Source organism: Rhinolophus sinicus, linkage group LG01 (assembly GCF_036562045.2).
Source record: "Rhinolophus sinicus isolate RSC01 linkage group LG01, ASM3656204v1, whole genome shotgun sequence".
In the NCBI taxonomy this organism is placed as follows: domain Eukaryota; kingdom Metazoa; phylum Chordata; class Mammalia; order Chiroptera; family Rhinolophidae; genus Rhinolophus; species Rhinolophus sinicus.
The window spans coordinates 162595508-162614717 of record NC_133751.1 but is presented as its reverse complement, the minus strand read 5'-3'; the positions used below and the strand labels follow the sequence as shown (position 1 = coordinate 162614717).

The following is a 19210-nucleotide window of genomic DNA, read 5'->3' as shown; positions in this document are numbered from 1 at the left end:
ATGTATTTTATATTTTTTAAGCCCCAGAGGTTGTCAAGAAGCCCCCACCTCCTACTGCCTTAATTCCAGCAAAAGGTAAATAAAAGCAAATTATTAAATATTTTTATTCTATTTACTTCTGAGATTTGCATCTCAGCTATGTATTCTTATTTTTACATATGAGGCTTCCAGCTTCTTGTAAAGTTGTAGAGTCTCCTCCAATGTATTAACACTAGCATTAGAAATGATGCCTACTTCTTACTGCACCAATCCCAGCAAAGGAAACCCAGGAAGATGTTTATGCAGCCTGAGTGCAATAGACACAGGGACATAAGTGGTGAGGGCTAAAGAGGGGAGGGCTAAAGAGGATCGTATACATTACCTATAGGATCCTGAACATTTGTTAGCTACAATTCTTGTTTCAATTGTAGCTAACAAATGTTCAGGATCCTATACGTAATGTTAGCCTTAAAGATTTTTTAAAATTGTACAAAAGCAATTAATTGATTTGGTTATATAATTTTAAATGTTATCTTTATTAACTGGCTAACGTCATATTTGATCGTCAAAAATGTAGCTTTAAAATGAGGAATGTTTTTGAAAGAATAGTTAGAAATTTAAGTGGAAGCTAACTGCAACAATGTTAAATATAAATTCCATAAAATGATTAAATATTAAAATATTTCATGTGAACAAACTAAGAGTTTTGTAAACTGGAGCCCCCATAAAACAATGGAACACGTGTCATTTGATAATATTTACTGAATGCCATTTTGTGCACACTGGAAAAATCCCCAAATTAACAGTGTATCATTATAGTCCTGATAGTGTTCAATAGTTAACATAATTTAAATGAAACCTACACAAACAAAACATAAATTATCAATATAATACTGATCTAATACTTGCTTTTCATTTAATAAAGTAATTGTATGGGTATAATTAATTTTCTAATATTACCATTGATTTATTTATTTTAGCTCCTGAAATTATTGATGTATCCTCCAAGGCTGAAGAAGTGAAAATAACGACCATAACTAGAAAGAAAGAGGTTCAGCAACAAAAAGAAGCTGTGTATGAGAAAAAGGAAGCCGTCTACGAGGAGAAGAAAGTTTACATAGAACCTTTGGAAGAACCTTATGATGAACTGGAAGTAGAACCATACACAGAGCCATTTGAAGAACCTTATTATGAAGAACCAGATGAAGACTATGAGGAGACCCAAGTAGAAGCTAAAAGGGAAGTTCACGAGGAATGGGAGGAAGATTTTGAAGAAGGGCAAGAATACTATGAAAGGGAAGAAGGTTATGATGAAGGGGAGGAAGAGTGGGAGGAAACTTACAGAGAAAAAGAAGTAATTCAAGTTCAAAAAGAGGTTTATGAAGGTATGATTAATTGGGTGATCCTTTTCCTCTTTTCCTCATTTTTACTCAGTTCATTACGTTTTCCATGTTATTAACCTGATTTGCAATGGATGTAGAGAAAACAACATTTCCATTTTTTAAGATAGAAATCTTTAGAAGCAATCTTTAAAAGAGTCATGTTCTTCAGTTACTTTCATGCTTTGACATTATAAATTGAATCACCTAGTGCTATGACTAAGACTAAATTCCAAGAACTATTTTCTAAAGCAGAATTCAAGTTTTACTTTCACTGCCTTGCTGCATCTCTGCTTGATCCTGCTTCTAAATCCAGCATGAAGAATCACGTTAGCAATAAAGATCCCAAACATAATACTGTACACAGTTATACATTATTCTTAACTTATTTCATTTGCAATGTATGCAACCTATTAGAACTTACCTATTTAAGCATCCTTTCTTATTCCTGTGTTTTCACTAAAGAATCACATGAGAGAAAAATTCCAGCAAAGGTACCTGAAGAGAAAAAAGCACCACCTCCTAAAGGTATGTAATTGGAATGATTTAAGTAGATGAGAACATCAACATCATTATCATGGCTTGTTTGGCAAAGATGAATAAATCACCAGTTCAATCCAATAGGCACAACTTCTTCTCTAAGCTTTACTGTGTTAATGAATTCTTTCTAAGAATATTTATGTAATTCATTTAATGCAAAAATTTGAAAGATGATAAAAAGATTGTTACGGTAAATATAAAATAAAATATAACCAAAATACTTGAAGTACAGAAGCTTGTACTTACACTTCAGAGCACCAAACTTGTCTCTCTCTAAAAATAATTACACACATATATATACATATATATGTATGTATGTATACATATATATATAGAGAGAGACTATTTTAATAGAAATTCTAAAACTGCTGCAATTTCTTTAAAATACTTGCAGTTGTAAAGAAGCCAGTAGTTGAAAAAATCGAAAAGACTTCTCGAAGAATGGAGGAAGAAAGAGTTCAAGTCACCAAAGGTATTATCATTTGAAACATTTCTAGTACCATGTACACAAATGATCTGTTTACTAATATATATTCACATGTTAGTTATTTATGTAAGTCATCTAAACTAAGATATTTTAAAACTTTGTGCAAAGCAGTATTCTTCACAATACAAATATATTTGTACATATTTTTTAAGTACCTGAAGTTTCCAAGAAGATTGTTCCACAAAAACCTTCTCGGACTCCAGTGCAGGAAGAAGTTGTTGAAGTGAAAGGTATACATCTTTGTCTTTCAACTACAAGTTTTAAACCCTTTTTAATGTATATGGGTATGAGTACATGTATTACTAAATAATTCACAAATCTGGACCACCAAAATTAAGACATTCATATATAATATACATTTCATGTTGAGTTACACGTATGTATAATTTAAATAAATAATAACATTCTATAGCTTTGTCTCTAGTTTTGCTTTAAAATTACATTTTTTTTAATTTAAGGAAGGCTCTATGTTTAATGAGTAATCTTCTAACTTTACCATGCAATGCTTTCCATTGCGTAGAATATTTCCCATCCTCTCATTTATATGAATAGACCCTAACAGATTTGGAAAAGCACCACATTACATGTGAAGAAGTTGTGTCTATTTGATTCCCATGTTTGATAAAGTCTGCATGGGTGTTTGTCCTTATAAATCAAAACATGAATTGTTTTCTTGTAAACACTGAATTTGTTCTCAGGCTATCATATTAACCCACTCACTCTAAAGACTTAACTATAATGTATGATTTATGCATTTAATCTGATGTCTTGTCCTAGAAAAATAAATGCTAATGTGAAATACTCTCTTTAAAGTACCAGCTGTGCATACAAAGAAGACGGTTATTTCAGAAGAAAAGATGTTCTTTGCTTCTCACACAGAGGAGGAAGTGTCAGTCACAGGTATAAAACAAATTTGCATTTAGGGGCTCAAATAGAAGGGCTTTCGATGGATTTTTTCATCCCTCTTCTTCTTATCTAATTTGTGATTATGGAGGCATCTCTGTCTCCTTGTAATTCTTTGTCATCTTTTCATTTCATATTTGTATCTGTTTTAATTTATATTTCAATATTCTTTGTAAATCACAATTACCATTCACAGTATGGCATGCCTATAATTAAAATTGTACATTTTTTCAAGTCCCTGAGGTACAAAAGAAAACTGTTACCGAAGAGAAAATTCATGTTGCTGTTTCCAAAAAGACTGAACCTCCACCTAAAGGTATTAATGATTCATTCTAAGTTTAAAATCTTTTAAAAGTTCCATAGTAAATATCTGAATATGATAATATTAAATAATAGGTTTAGCCACATAATCAGCAGACCTATACTATAGCCACTATGTACAAAGGACATCATAGGGGACATCATGGAGGGTACAGGAAAGAGGAATGAAAATTACTGGAGGTTCTTTACTGCTTCAGAGAGCTTACAATCTAGTAACCAGCTATCTTTGGAAATAGAAATACAGTGTCCTGGTGCCAGCTCACACCAACTCACCAGAACTGATGGTTAAATTCTCAGAAATTTTGCTCCCCAGTGTTTAACACTTCCATGATTCAAAGTTAAATTATATAAACTCACAATTAAAGAAATTATATTTAAAACTATGATAATAAATACTCAACACTCATTACTTCCTATTTTACTGCCCTTTACTATTATCTATACTTCTGAGGTTGTTTACATTCATTGAATCTGTGTGGAAAGACTAGATAATAGTGTGCTACTGTTCACCTCTTCCCAACTCTGTGACAATGAAGTCATGGTTAATAGCCAAGGTGGGAGTATTTAACACCACCATCCCCACCCCCCAACTCCCCTCCGCCACCCCCACCAACCCCAGTCAAATTGTTGAACATTTAGGATACTACTAAAAATATTTAAGATAATCTAATGCAATTGTTCTAATGCAGCTGTTTTATAAAAACTAAGTTTCTAAAAATGGTATCTGAGGAACAGGAACTAGTACCTCTGAGGAAACGGTGCCCCGACTTCTTCCTAGGAAAGTGGAGGCACCTATATTTAAAGGTGAATAAGTCACGAAGTTTTCTAGTTAGCCATTTGTCCATTTTTCTTTACGCTTGTTCCTAACACATAATTTTCTTGCATTCAGTTGATATAAGACAGAACTGTCTACTCTTTATTTTAATTCTAAGTCTGGCAAGACTATATACCTTGTGGTCACAATTTCTCAAAAGCAGCGCATTTATTTTTAAAGTGTCCGCACCACCTAAGAAAATAGTCCCAGAAGAAATGGTTCCTGTTCATGAATTACATTTTTGAAAAAATTTCTTAGTGTCTGTCTTCTTATATCTTTTTCTGTGAGATCTGTGTATTAACAAAATACCATCTGCAATATAATTAACTCTGTGTATATTGATCTCATTAATCTGTGATAATGTGTGTTATACAAGCATCAGTAACATTTATAGACTCGAGACCGTGCTAATTGGGTCTTTGTCCACTTCATGTAATGTGTGTAATGTCTCTATGGTATTGATATATTTGGCATACATTTCCATCACAAGTAGGGCATATTCAATTACTTCCTAAATTCTTACACTCTTACTGAGGATTTATGTTTTTATGTAATCTTAAATGTCTCAGTAGGAGACTAGAATTCTCAACATTGTTTCAACAATGGTATCTTTAGTTCCTGAAGTTCCCAAGAAACCTGTGCCAGAGGAGAAAAAGCCTATTCCTGTACCCAAGAAGGAACCTGCCGCTCCCCCAAAAGGTACACCAGACTGATTATGTATTACCCTTTGCCCCAAATGCCAGGCCTTTGCTCGTATGGTCTTCATATGTATGTACTATACTGTCTTTCTATTTTGTCTTTTATTTGCCGCTTGTGCTTTTCATTTGTTTGTCAGTTTCAGTGGCCGTACTCTTGACATAGATTATTTATAATACTGAACATTCCAAAGGTACCACCAAAAACTGTTTTTAAAAGAAGTAATTATGTCAGATTGTTGTCTTAAATTTTTAATATCTTCCCTCTCTTAAAGAAGAAATATTTGTGAAACTCATTTGCTACAGGCATGTTTCAGATAAATTCTTTTACTCCTTCTATCTGTGACTTTTTCTTAATAAAAAAACACTATTCATGAGTTTTGACAAGGTGCAAAGACTGACAACTGGAGAGTTTTTGGCAGAACAGAATGTTAACTAGATAAAAATGTACACAGTGCTGCTAGTAATTGCCACTCTTCTGCGAGTCAATGATGCCGAGTTTTGAAGAGTTGGAAACATCGATTTTTGACACTTACTTTCACCGTGTTTCTTGAGACATTAATTGAACATCAATATTTGCCATAAATGTTGCAATTATCTAATTAGCTAGTCAGGGGACCTTTCATATCGATATGTTTGCATTCAAATGTGCTAATCCCTCGCTTTGGTTATCCGAATTTGGTAGGGGTTTGTTTGTTTGTTTGTTTGTTTGTTTGTTTGTTTGTTTTTGGTGATAAAAGACACCACTTTATGGAGACAATGAAGCTAGAAACTGCACACATCTGGTCAGTTATAGAGAGATTCAGCAAGAATTCAACATCATCCAATTTAGAAGAAACCAGGCGTACTGAAATCATACATTTTAAGTATTGTTCCCTGTTACCTGACTTTCTAATGTCTGCATTTTCTTTCTAAATCGAATCTGCTTCTCACTCAAACTTTTGGCTCTTTCAGTATTCTAGATATTATTCTTAATCAAATGATTTTTAAAGAGTGATTTCTTATTATCAAATCTTTAAAATATAATGAATATTTGAAAATGAAGTTTATAATGGAAAGGCCCTATTAGTAAAATCAATAGTAATACCAAAGCCACTTGTTCACTCCTAAACAAGATACAGAGGCATGTCAGTGTCTAAATAAATAAATACACATAGTGACATAAATATGTACAAACATTCCATGTATATATAACACAACATACACACACATAGTGTATATCTATATAATTACATCAAGGTGTCACAAATGCAAGTGTAAAGATGCAGGAGTTACAAAAACTGCTAATATCCTACTTAAAATTGGAATAATTATTGCCAATAATGTTTGCTATTAAAATACACCTGCCAATTAACATTAACATCAACATTTAGAATAAATAAATTATACCCATTGTAAACATTTGTTGGGTCAGAGACCCTGTTGAAAACTATGAAGCCTCTTAGAGAAAAGGACATATGCACATACCCACAAAATTTTGCACACAGAACTCCCCCAAATCATTGACACACGGGTATCAGATTGAGAAGCCAACTCTAGAATAATAGTGTTTCTTGAATTTTGTATATACTATAAGGGCACAAAAAAAAAAAATCAGAAAAGAAATGAAAAAAATGGTAACATAGACACAAAATATTCTAAAGACTTCTTATTCGTGGTCTAAGATAGTCTTAGATCAATTAAACCCATTGTGATTCCACTTCTCAATACACAGCATAAAGAGATTTTTCTATATACGATATCCACATTCCATTTTGGTTGTATAATTGCTGACTAATTGGTTTTTATGAAACACTTACCAATATCTAAAGAAAGAATGTATTCTGTTCACATTCTTCAGTGTATTGAACTTATTTTTAATTTGCCTAAATGCCTCTGTAACGTCACTTGGGACATTTATCACATTGTGACCTTTATAACACTATAGTTTAATTTTATTCATTATTTTGCCAAAGCATAGAAAATCTATCACAACATTAATTAACTGATTAAAGATTTCTGTATGTGCCTGTGTTCATTCATAAAAGTGATATATATCTGAACTAACATTCTGTTTTAAAAACTTTAAGTCCCAGAGGTGCCAAAGAAACCTGTCCCTGAAGAAAAGATCCCTGTTCCTGTTGCAAAGAAAAAGGAAGTTCCACCAGCTAAAGGTACAGTGACTGACTTAGTAAAAAATATAATTTAAAAAAAAGACAAAAACCGGCCTGTTATACGATTTGAGTACAAACCATTTTTGTGTTCAATTATCCGTTAATTTAGTTAGTTTAATTCAAAAATGAATGTTTTATGGTGTGAGCAGGAATTCAACAAAAGTGTGTGTCCGCCTGCCTGCTTTCTTAAAAAATTACTGTACATTAGCTACTTTGGAAAATATAAAGTCAATTCTAAAAATTAATGTCTTTTCAAGTTCCTGAAGTACAGAAGAGGATTGTCACAGAAGAAAAAATAACTATTGTTACTCAAAGAGAGGAATCTCCACCACCAGCAGGTACTTAATTCTTTCTCCATGAAATAACCTTGTCTTTCCTTCAAGCTTCTTTAATTGCATGTCTTCTTTAATGAGCCTGCCATTGCCATGTTGCTCATTTATTTGCCTTTCTGAGAATTTTAAAATCAAATACTGTCCTTTAAGTGCCAGAAATACCAAAGAAGAAAGTTCCTGAAGAAAAAAGACCTATTCCTCGGAAAGAGGAGGAAGTTCCACCACCTAAAGGTATTGTCTCTCCATCTTTCCAAGAACAATCTTTAGAATATTATGTTCTGAGGCAAATGATGATTTTGTTAGTTTTGTGATATGCGTGCATTGTGGGTGTATATCTGTGTTATGTGTTGGCCTTTGATGAGATAACATTGAAGTTCTAAAAGAGCATAATGTTTTTAAAGTGCCATCGCTGCCTAAGAAACCTGTCCCAGAGGAGAAAGTCCCATTACCAGTTCTTGTCTCTAAGAAAGTTCCTCCTTCCCGAGGTACGGTTTGTCTCAAGTTTCTGACAGAACTCTTTCGGCCTGTGAATTTTTGTTTTGTCCTACTTACTGTCTTTTTGTACTGATCCTGTGTCTCTCCTCTGATAGAATTTTTGTGTGTATATACTCGTGCGATGTCTTGTAACTTGTTTTCCCATTTTGCTAGTGAAAGTGTTGTATTGTAAAAACTCTTCCCCAAACTCTTGGGAGAGAATTGTTAAGATTCTTGACTCTTAAACGTCAACTTTGATGCTTTTTTTTAAAGCTGAAGTTTCTAAGAAAACTGTTGTAGAAGAGAAAAGATTTGTTGCTGGAGAAAAACTATCTGTTGCAGTTCCTCAAAGAATGGAGGTCACACAGCACGAAGGTATATAATCCAAAGTGAGGGGAGAGATGAGTTTGCTCATGTGTCCTCAAAGTCTTCTTCTTCTTTCCTGATGTGGTTGTTTACTGTAGAAGTTGTCCTTATCCATGTCTACTTGTTGTAGCCTTCTGAGACTGTCTTTTGTGTCTGCATTGGTCCTGAATCAGTCTAAGAAAGGGAATAGGGTCTGAAAATGGGATCATGGTGAAAGTGGCCATACCTGGACATAATCTGAATATTCTTTTCGGTCTTGGGCTAGAATGTCCCCTCATCTTAAATCAGCTCTTTCCTTCTTGTAATGAAGAAGTACTGTGAAGCCACACCCTAAGCAGAAGAACCATTATCCATCTATAGAAAACACATGGCTAGTATCAGAATTTCAGGAGGCTGAATGTAAATTAAACCTTATTTTTTAAAGTATCTGCGGAGGAGGAATGGAGTTATACAGAAGAAGAGGAAAGAGTGTCCATTTCAGTTCATAGAGAAGAAGAAAGAGAGGAGGAGGAGGATGAAGTGGAGGTTACAGAATATGAAGGTAAACAATTCAGATAAGCTAGAGATAATCTGGAGTCTTGATGAGATATTTTCTTTCACAGTTAGTTTATCAATTAATGAAAAGTGATACAAATTCAGTGAACATCTCCTGGCCTCATTAGATGTATCTTTTGATCAAAATTCGAGATTCAGGAGCATTACTTAGAGTAAACATCCAATGTATTTCTTGTTCATTCCCTCTTACTTGGCTATATGGGGGGAAAAATGGCTCAATATGTATAGATAACTAATGGCACATGTATCTCCATATACATTTATCCTTTCATTAGATCTTGGTTTCAGCATGGTGGATCGGCATAATCTTCACCTTGGTAGTCTAATGTCTAAAAAAGGGGTAACATAAAGCAGTGTTGATAGCACAACTCACTAATGTGTCCTGACTCACAGTTTTAAAATGAACAAGAAATTATATTGCCTTATTACAGTTCAGAAGTCAAGGCCATGTTTGAGAGTAAAGCACTGAACACATAGGGCTTTCCTATATTTCATATATGAAGAAAACAAGTGTGTAACATATTTGATTAGATTAACTTATTATTCAGGTATGTCCCCATACCTGTAATGTGAGTTCTTTATAGTTTCTTAACACGTTGCGTACGGCGGGGTTTAAATCCCTCGTGAAGATTCTCGTGATCCGTACGCAACGTGTTAAGGCTTTAACAATGAGCTTTATTTCAGTGTTGGGATACCTTTTCAATGAATTTAGATACCACTATGTTTACTGCTAAAGTACATCATTCTGGCTAAAGTTATATACCTGGAAGAACTTTCCTAAAGAAGTTCTAATATCTGTGCTTTAAAAAGAAATCAGTAAGTTCTTTAACAAATTAACTTTCTTCTCAATGAAAAGATGAACAGAACTGTGTATTTAGATGCCCTCATGTGCATCTGTGGCTAGTAAAAGGTGCCCCAGCCCTCTCCACTTGGGAGAAAAGTCCATGTGAAATCCAGTTGTGTGTTCTTAATGGAATGGTTTGGAACATCTAGACGGGACATGACTTTCCAGAAGAAGCCTACCAGTTCTGTTGTGCTTCCTGTGAGAGACCAAGATGTTGGACATAAGTCAGGAATACAATGGGTTCAAAGAGGGCCCCATCCTTCTAGAAATGTTTAGAAAAGCAAACATAACATGTACACAAGGACAGTTCTCATTGCATGAATCTTATTTCAGTTTTTGACAGTATGCATCATAAATTTCTTTTAGAACTACAGACTCTGGTTAAAAGGAGAAACATTCTATGATATTGTTAGGTTTTCATTAAGCCCAAAGATTTAAGGAAAAGCTGGTAGCCTGTTGACTTCTAGTATCAAGATATGTGTTGGTAACTAGATTTTCTTCTATTGTATAATTAACTTTATATGCCTAGGCTTTAAAATCATGTGAAGACGCCTGCTTCTTCTACCATACATGCCCCCTCCAAACTTGGGGGGGGGAGGGGAATAAGTTGTTTCCAAGTCCTCTGTAGGTTTTTCATATGTAATACAGGTCTTTTCTTTCTTATAAGCCTAGTCATAATTCCTCAAGTATATGTTTCTGCCCAGCAGCTTTCAAATCTAGAGTGGTCTGTTATTTTTGAAACTTATTTTCAAACTCTTGTGCTCATTAATTTAGTCACTAGAATTGTTTGTATGTCTTGTACGTGTCCTGTTCTTCCTGGGAATACAAGCATTATCTTTATGATACACTTGAAATTTAAATTAACAAAAACGTATTTCCCATACTCTTTATTAAGAGATATGCTTTGATGAAAATGTTCTTCTTTGGGTATTTTACATGGAAACAATCAGCGATTTGGCAAGTGTTAAATTTTTGCTATTTTAATTACTCTTTGAGTAATAAATTACAGCTAAAGTTAAACATGAAAAACACTACAACTTATCTTCTTTAAAATTGATGTCTTTAAAGTGTTGGAAGGACCTGAGGAATATGTTGTGGAAGAAAAGCTGCACTTTATTTCTAAGAGAGTGGAAGCTGAACCAGCCGAAGGTACACCGACTCTTAAATTAATTCTAACCCTATGTGTGTTTGGCTTGTCCCATTCTTTATGTTCTCTTGAGTTAATTTATTGTCTGTATTTCAAATGTGGATAAATAGCATGTCTACATAAAAAGATTTCTTACCTTTTTATTAAAAAGATATCTGGACATTTCCACAAATGTATTTTATAATCTTTTCAAGTGCCTGAGAAGCATGAGAAGAAAATTGTACCAAAACCAAAAATTCCTGCTAAAATAGAGGAGCGTCCACCAACTAAAGGTACAATTTTCTCTCAAAGAAATGTGATACCATTTGTCTTAGTAGCTATAATACTGCCTTTAGTTTGAGTAACTGCCTAAGTTTTCATCAACATATGTGTATAAACATTTTTGCTGAATATAGTCGTTAATGTTTGTGTAAATGTGTGATCTTTTCAAAGCGTGAGTTCTTTGCCCCAAAACAATGTCACTTCTTCTGTAATGCAAACTAATATTCTTAAACCTAATCTTTCTAAAGTTCCTGAAGCACCTAAGAAAATTGTGCTAGAAAAGAAAATTTCTGCCGTGGTTCCTAAAAAGGAAAAGGTGCCACCAGCTAAAGGTATATTGGGGTTTACTTCATACTCAAATAATGCCTGCCTTTTTAAACCTTACATTGATACATTCTTCAAAATTTATAACATTAACAAGAAAATAAATGTGCCTATGTTTAGTGTTTTTCATATTGTATGTTTGACTGTGCTGCCTGATGTCTTTTAAGTGCCAGAAGAGCCAAAGAAACCAGTTCCAGAAAAAAGGGCCCCTCCAAAAGTGGCTAAGATAGAAGAACCTCCCCCTACCAAAGGTAAACAAAATCCCCCAGCACAAAAGCTAGAAACGTGTCTTGTCTTGCGTCTTCTCGCTGCTGTCTTTGGGTCACACCTTTTATATGGAGGTTATTGGTGTATGTTGGTGACAGTGGTGTATTATTGCCTTGTCTGTGGGTGAAGTGTTACTTACTTGATGTGAAGTTTATTTGTGTGTACCTTGTACACTGTTGTATTCTAAAATCACAGTACTTTCTGGCTAATAATGCTTTTTTTTTTAATTCCACTTTAAGTGATAAAACTCCCTAATCCTAAAATTATCTTTCAAGTGACTGAGAGACACATGCAAATTACCCAGGAAGAAAAAGTTCATGTTGCTGTAACTAAAAAAGAGGAACCTCCAAGAGCAAGAGGTACATGGAGTCTTTCCATATGCAGAATATTGTACTTCCCCTATTCTCTTTACCAAATACACTGGCTATGGATGTTGGTTGTTGTCGTTAGTATAGGTGCCGTTTTATGTTTGAAATAATGAAAATGTCAAGTCTTTTATGTTTGAGTTACTGTTACACGATTACCTTTCTGTTGTTTGAATGAGGGAAACAATTCTTTAAAGTGAAATCTGTCTTTAAAGTGCCTGAGGAACCCAAGAGAGCTGTTCCAGAAGAAAGAGTTCTAAAACTCAAACCTAAAAAAGAGGAGGTGCCACCAGCAAAAGGTATACCAACTTTTTCAGAAATAAAAATAAGCACATAGCTATTGAAGCTAACGTAGTGGAATTGAGATTCTTAGAGAAAGTAATTTAAATATGTATTATAAAACAAGTAATATATATATGCTATTTCATATCACTTCAAAACTAAACATTTTTGATACCAGAAAGTACTCTCTCTCTCCTTTTGTTTCTAAAAAAAAAAAAAAAAATGTGACGCTCCCCTCAAACATATGTAGATGCTTGCCCTTAAAATGTATTTGTCTTCTGTTATGTCTTTATTTGTCTATATGCTAAACTCATCAGCCAAAATTCTTGTTTGTGTAGCAGTCTTTGACAAAGCTTAAAATTTTTTGAATCCTGAATTTTCTACATTGTGCCAATAGAATTTACGAAAATACCTTACAATTAAGGTGAAGAAGCTGTTGTTTATATAACAGAAGTTTCTGTCTTGTGCTTGTTTCATAGTTATTGTTTATGCTGTCTAGTTGTCTTTTTCAACTCTCTTATAAATACTACTTGACCTTCGTAAAGTTATTCAAAGTCTTTGAAGCATTAAGTAACTTAGAAAAGAGTTTTCGTATGTATTTTAGACCATGTTTATGTCCAAGTCTATTGATTTTTCTTGCCATTTAAGTGAAAATTTTGAAAAACAAGCATAGTTATGGTCATCCCTGTCCTTGGATTCCTCATACACAATTTCTCTTACCACATATATGTTCAGAATCTTGCAATTCACTTTTAATAATTACTCTTTTTAAAGTGACTGAATTCAGGAAAACTGCTGTTAAAGAAGAAAAGATAGCCATTGAAGTTCCCAAAAGAGAACCGCGTCCTGCTAAAGGTATATTGTGCTTTGACTACATAATAAAATGAAGCATGAAACTACACAGCTCTGCCTGCTAGCTCCTAATGTGTCTCCCATCCCTTATTGGCTTATTGTTGACTAAAGGTAGGGAATCTAACATTTGAAATCATAAATAGCAAATGTACACTCTGTAAAACCTTGACCAGCAAGGGCAAGTCAGGGTCTCCCATAACCAGTGCATGAGGTCGTCACAAAGGAATGAAATCAAAGCACATTGTCACTCTCATCCTTAAATGGGCTTCAAGTAAAATGCTGCCTGTTGTCAATATTATTCTAGAGCTCACTGTAACAGAAGAGAAAAAATGGTCTTACACCCGAGAAGAAGAAACAGTTTCAGTACAACAGCAAGAGGAATATGAAGAATATGAAGAATATGATTATAAAGAATATGAGGAGTATGAACCAACAGAAGAATATGATCAATATGAAGACTATGAGGAACGTGAATTTGAACATTATGAAGAGTATAAAGAACAAGAAGAATATGTCACAGGTATGAGCAAAACTGCAAACCGGAAACCACATTAAATACATGCAAATTCCATTAGTATAGAACAAAAATTTGGATGCCCAAAGAAATTTGAAAATAACTTTATTTCCTTTGGTAAATTGAAAAAAAAATGTTTTTTCTTGGACACTTCTAGAAAAAAATCTCTGTAAACCTTAAGGTCACTGTTAGATTGGGTTTCTGGAATAATCTATTTCTCCCCTCATTTTTGCTTATACATAAAATAGCAAATGTCATTACGTTTCTTTCTAAAAAAGGTTATCTTCAGGTGCCCATGATCATTCTAGTACATGATCAAAAATGTCTGAACATCTCTCATTCTGAAGCTTGTTACTATCAAGCATGCGAGGCTATTGAGAAAAATACACTAGCCTCAGAGTTCTCATTATCAAAACTTGACAAAGGTAAAGACAGAGAAGGTTAATATAAGCAGTTGTGTTTTATCTGATGAAGATCGTATTTATAGGCATATAATTTTGGATCCAAAGACCTTATTTTACTCAAAGAATAAGTTCCTATTGGAATTTCGAAATGAGTCAATATTATGTCACTTAATCTCTGAGTTTTCATAGCCTAACTTTGAGAATACTCTATGTAGTTTTATACAGAGCATTAAAAACCAATATTATGTAGGTAGGAGTTTTAACTACCATTTTGTCTACCTGAAGTGAAATGAGAATTCACTTAAATATGTTAAGAGGGACTTACAATTACCTAATTGAAATAAACAGCAAGGAGGAAAGGGCACTATAAGCTTGTTTGCATCTTGTAGATCTTATTCTTCTTGGATCTCTGATTCTCACTCACCTCTAGAGGCTTTGGCTATACTGTAGATAAAAGATAATATCATTTTAATTCTTTGAGTCCATTTAAGAAATATCATTTTTAATTTATGTCCTAAAATCTAACACGAAATACCCTGTATGTACTTTTAAGAACCAGAGAAGCCTGTCCCAGTAAAGCCTGTCCAAGAAGAACCAGTTCCCACAAAACCAAAGGCACCACCTGCTAAAGGTAGAGTGAGAAAAACCCTTTCAGTACTAAGGGACTGTGTTTCTTACATGTCTGTCATACTATAAATACATGTTGAAGTGTCCGTGTATAAATCGTATATGTATTTGGGGGTGTTATGTTGTACATCGTATTTCTTATCTTTTTGTTCTTACTACTCTTGAAAAATCTGGTTCAGTTTTTTAAATCTGTTAACATTGATATTTTAAAGTTCTGAAGAAAGCTGTCCCTGAAGAAAAAGTACCAGTGCCCATTCCTAAGAAACTCAAACCTCCACCACCCAAAGGTACTTTGCAGAGTAATAACTACCAAAAACATCTTTGTTACTTATGTTCTATAAACATGTCTTATTACCTTGTCCGCTGTTCTTTGTTTTTACTAAATGTATTGTTCTAGTCCTGATTCTTCCACTTCAGCTTTTTGTGTATTTTTATTTACACGGTATTCATGTGGTTGGTTTTAATGCTCTTCAATAATTAATATCTTTAAAGTGCCTGAAGAATCAAAGAAACTTGTTGAGGAAAAAATACGTATTTCAATTACCAAACATGAAAAAGAGCAGGTGATTGAACCAGCTGCTAAAGGTATAATAACTTTCTTCCTAGATTAGGTCTTTTATAATGTCTCTTATAAAATTAAGTAGCTATGTTTTGCCTTATTTCATTGTTGTGTGTCTTCTTGTAAATTAATCATTAGGAGAATATTGGATGTAAAAATCTGTAAATACAGTATAAGAAGATAATGTTACTTTTAAACAAAAAGTTATTTCAAAATACATCCAAACCTCTTATCCACAGTCGTGTCACATGGCATATATATATATATATATGAATGTTTGGATTTAAAGTCAGTGACCATTTGGCACATTCTTGATTTATCTAAATTAATGTAATGATATAAAAAATATTCACTACAGTTCAATAACTGTTTATTCATTCTAAAATCATTGTGAAGATTTAAAAAAACAAAAACTAAGTTATTGTTTCTGGTCATTTTTCCCTGCTTTTTACTAAGTGTGAAGTAACTTCTCTGCAATATTTGAAAGTATACCTATCCAGAAGTGCATTTAGTTTTTTGGTAAAGGATATTTCCTACAAGTAGAGACACCTGAAAACTAAACATGATTTTACATTTGAGTTCTGCTACCTCAGACTTACTTGAGTACTTCTGTATGTTTTTTTTTTATCACACTGAGTTCAGAATTGTTTCCATGGAACATAAACAGTTTCTTACAAATGAACAATTGCATATTTATCACATGAGAGGCACTTGCAAAACTATTTTATCTACTTAAAGTACAACAAAGCAAGCATTGGCTGGGTGGCCTGTTTCTGACAATAACATTTTCTTATACTTAATATTTCAAGTGCCCATGAAGCCCAAGAAGGTTGTCACAGAAGAAAAAGTGCTCATTTCTAAAAAAGAAGTAGCAGCACCTGTTAAAGGTACTTAATACCACTCTTCTCAATGTATTATTTGTCTTCCTTGGTATGAAATTCATGTTCAGTTCTCTGTGTGAAGTTCTGTGTGAAAAGTAAAGCCTGTTCTTTATTCTGTTACAAATGGCTGTTTCTAACATGTCTTAATTTTGTTGAGTAATTAGAAAGTGTCCAATCTAAAGATAATATCTTTAAAGTGCCATCAGTACCTAAAAGACCAGAACCAGAAGAGATTGCCTTTGAAGAGGAAGTTGTAACCGAAGCAGAGGAATATCTTGAAGAAGAAGAGTACCTTCATGAAGAAGAAGAGTACCTTCATGAAGAAGAGTACCTTCATGAAGAAGAGTACCTTCATGAAGAAGAGGAAGTCGTAACTGAAGAAGTGGTACCAGTGATACCAGTCAAAGGTAGATTACATCTCCTGCAAAGTGATACACAGCAGCATCTTTGGAGTCTGGGAGTTTAATTTTGTCAGATTCTGGGATTTATTAGGACCGATGACCAAATTCTGCTTATTTTAGAAACAGATACTTTTAGATGCTGAAGTATGATTTCTGCAGTTGCTTTTTACATTTTATATCTTTTTGCAACATTTCCAAAACTCTTTAAAATATCTTTAAAGTGCCTGAGGTACCCAAGAAACCTGTTCCAGAAGAGAAGAAACCCATTCCTGTTTCCAAAAAGAAGGAAGTGCCACCAGCAAAAGGTACACCATCATTCATATCATGGGCATATTAAAAACCTTCATCTGCATATAAACAGTTAACTATCTTCTGAGTTCAAAACCTTGTATGTGTTGCTATCTGTTGTTATCAATGTTAACTGTGTGTTGTATGGATGTGTTGTTACTAGTAGTTAGCACTTATCCATAAATAATATCTTTAAAGTGCCTGAGATTCCTAAGAAGCCAGAAGAGAAAGTTCCTATGCCCATTCCTAAAAAAGAGAAGGCTCCACCAGCTAAAGGTACATCTCTTTGTAGTCCCTCAGTAGGCTCATGCAATAATTTACTCATGTAGGATAACTTGGTGAGCGATATCAGTTCCTTCCCCATGACAATATTGACAATATTAATGACAAAGCAGGGACCATCCCACTGGTTATAAGAGTGGTTTACTGTGTATTCATCTCTGAATTTTGCCATCAAAGCACACTGATGCTTAATGCTTGGCTCCTCCTCTTTAGTGGAAAGTTCTTAGTGTAAAATATATTCTTATTATAATACCAAAATGGACAAAATCACCATTTAACCGACATTGTGTGTTGTCTTTTACCCCCAGTCTGTGTTTTTTTTTCAGTGTTTTCTTATTTTTTTATTTTTGTGCGTTCCTGGCCTTTGTTTTATGGCTGTTATTATTATTCTCAATCTTAAAGTGATATTGTTAGAATATCTATGATGCTTCAATTAAGTCCTAAAATTGCTAGATTCTTATCTCTAGGTGAAAAATATGACAGTAACCCTATTTGATATCTTTAAAGTTCCTGAAGTACCCAAGAAACCTGTACCAGAGGAGAAAGTGCCAGTACCAGTTCCTAAAAAGGTGGAAGCTCCACCTGCCAAAGGTACATAAACTTGCAATATCACACACTTTTTTTTTTATTTCACATTTGTTTGTGAGTAAAAAATTAATTGGTTCAATTCCATGCTCTTTGGGGATTCGTCACTTTAATATTCCTTTATGGGAAAGAAAATATTTTATTTTAAAGATAAAGTGCTTCTTGAAGTATCTTGGTTATACTTTTATTACCTTATTTTATTCTTTTTGAGACTATGCTCGGACTCAAAATTTTATGTTGTATAAAATTGCTCTCTAAATCATTTCTTTAAAGTGCCGGAAGTGCCCAAGAAGCCTGTGCCTGAGAAGAAGGTACCGGTTCCTGCTCCTAAGAAAGTAGAGGCTCCACCAGCAAAAGGTACATCACTTCATCATTTAAAGTACATGGGGAAAAAAATCTAATGTTTGTGTATATTCACTTACAAATTCCCTCATAATACGTTTTAAAAAATTGTCTGTCTTACTAGAAATATAAAAATCAGGTGTTTTGTGATTCTTTTTCTTATCAATTGCACTAAGACACTAAAAGAACACATTCTTAAAGACAAATAATATCTTTAAAGTGCCAGAGGTGCCCAAGAAGCTCATCCCAGAAGAAAAGAAACCAACACCTATTCTGAAAAAAGTGGAAGCTCCACCGCCCAAAGGTACATTAATTTCTAACAGATTCAGGGCAAAAAGGAAAACTAACTGGTATTCAACACTAATTATAATTAATACTTGAGGACATTTATTTGTATGACAATTGATGCTCTATGATCACAGAATATTTGTTTTTCATATTGTCCCATTGTTATGAAAATTGTGCATAAAAGTGATGTTTGTATGGTTAAATAATATCTTTAAAGTGCCCAAAAAACGGGAGCCAGTTCCAGTTCCTGTAACTCTACCTCGGGAAGAGGAAGTTACATTTGAAGAAGAAATTTCTCCTGAAGAAGTTTTACCTGAGGAAGAGGAAATTCTTCCAGAGGAAGAGGAAGAGGAAGTTCTTCCAGAGGAAGAATTACTTCCTGAGCAGGAGGAATTTCCTCCAGAGGAAGAAGAATTTCCTCCTGAGGAGGAAGAATTTGTACCTGAGGAAGTACTTGTACCTGAAGAAGAGGAAGTTCTTCCAGAAATTAAACCAAAGGTGCCAGTACCTGCACGAGGTATAGCATCTCTTCTTGGAATCATCAAGGCCTCTTTTGTGTTGAATTCTGCCTTTCTATCTTTTTGTTCTTTTCCAGTTTTATCTATAATGCTGTACTCTATGTTATCTACCATCTAAATCTTAGAAAACATTCCAAATATGTGTGCTCTTATCATTATGTGTCTGTCTGTGTGTCTGATT

General features: G+C 33.9%; 1 protein-coding gene across 1 annotated transcript in view; it reads left to right on the top strand.

Annotated features, from left to right (window-relative positions):
- TTN (titin) overlaps nucleotides 1-19210 on the top strand; it is a 270598-nt gene that overhangs the window by 111175 nt on the left and 140213 nt on the right. The window contains exons 111-143 of the mRNA XM_074338692.1: nucleotides 22-75; nucleotides 960-1364; nucleotides 1824-1886; nucleotides 2293-2370; nucleotides 2538-2615; nucleotides 3199-3285; nucleotides 3524-3604; nucleotides 5039-5122; nucleotides 7188-7271; nucleotides 7529-7609; nucleotides 7754-7834; nucleotides 8005-8088; nucleotides 8351-8452; nucleotides 8868-8984; nucleotides 10911-10991; nucleotides 11184-11261; nucleotides 11499-11582; nucleotides 11742-11825; nucleotides 12117-12200; nucleotides 12422-12505; nucleotides 13263-13343; nucleotides 13645-13860; nucleotides 14812-14889; nucleotides 15098-15172; nucleotides 15378-15470; nucleotides 16254-16331; nucleotides 16523-16732; nucleotides 16948-17031; nucleotides 17213-17290; nucleotides 17804-17887; nucleotides 18155-18238; nucleotides 18444-18527; nucleotides 18729-19028. Of these exons, the coding sequence (XP_074194793.1) occupies nucleotides 22-75; nucleotides 960-1364; nucleotides 1824-1886; nucleotides 2293-2370; nucleotides 2538-2615; nucleotides 3199-3285; nucleotides 3524-3604; nucleotides 5039-5122; nucleotides 7188-7271; nucleotides 7529-7609; nucleotides 7754-7834; nucleotides 8005-8088; nucleotides 8351-8452; nucleotides 8868-8984; nucleotides 10911-10991; nucleotides 11184-11261; nucleotides 11499-11582; nucleotides 11742-11825; nucleotides 12117-12200; nucleotides 12422-12505; nucleotides 13263-13343; nucleotides 13645-13860; nucleotides 14812-14889; nucleotides 15098-15172; nucleotides 15378-15470; nucleotides 16254-16331; nucleotides 16523-16732; nucleotides 16948-17031; nucleotides 17213-17290; nucleotides 17804-17887; nucleotides 18155-18238; nucleotides 18444-18527; nucleotides 18729-19028 (3519 nt within the window). The remainder of the gene's footprint in view (nucleotides 1-21; nucleotides 76-959; nucleotides 1365-1823; nucleotides 1887-2292; nucleotides 2371-2537; nucleotides 2616-3198; nucleotides 3286-3523; nucleotides 3605-5038; nucleotides 5123-7187; nucleotides 7272-7528; nucleotides 7610-7753; nucleotides 7835-8004; nucleotides 8089-8350; nucleotides 8453-8867; nucleotides 8985-10910; nucleotides 10992-11183; nucleotides 11262-11498; nucleotides 11583-11741; nucleotides 11826-12116; nucleotides 12201-12421; nucleotides 12506-13262; nucleotides 13344-13644; nucleotides 13861-14811; nucleotides 14890-15097; nucleotides 15173-15377; nucleotides 15471-16253; nucleotides 16332-16522; nucleotides 16733-16947; nucleotides 17032-17212; nucleotides 17291-17803; nucleotides 17888-18154; nucleotides 18239-18443; nucleotides 18528-18728; nucleotides 19029-19210) is intronic.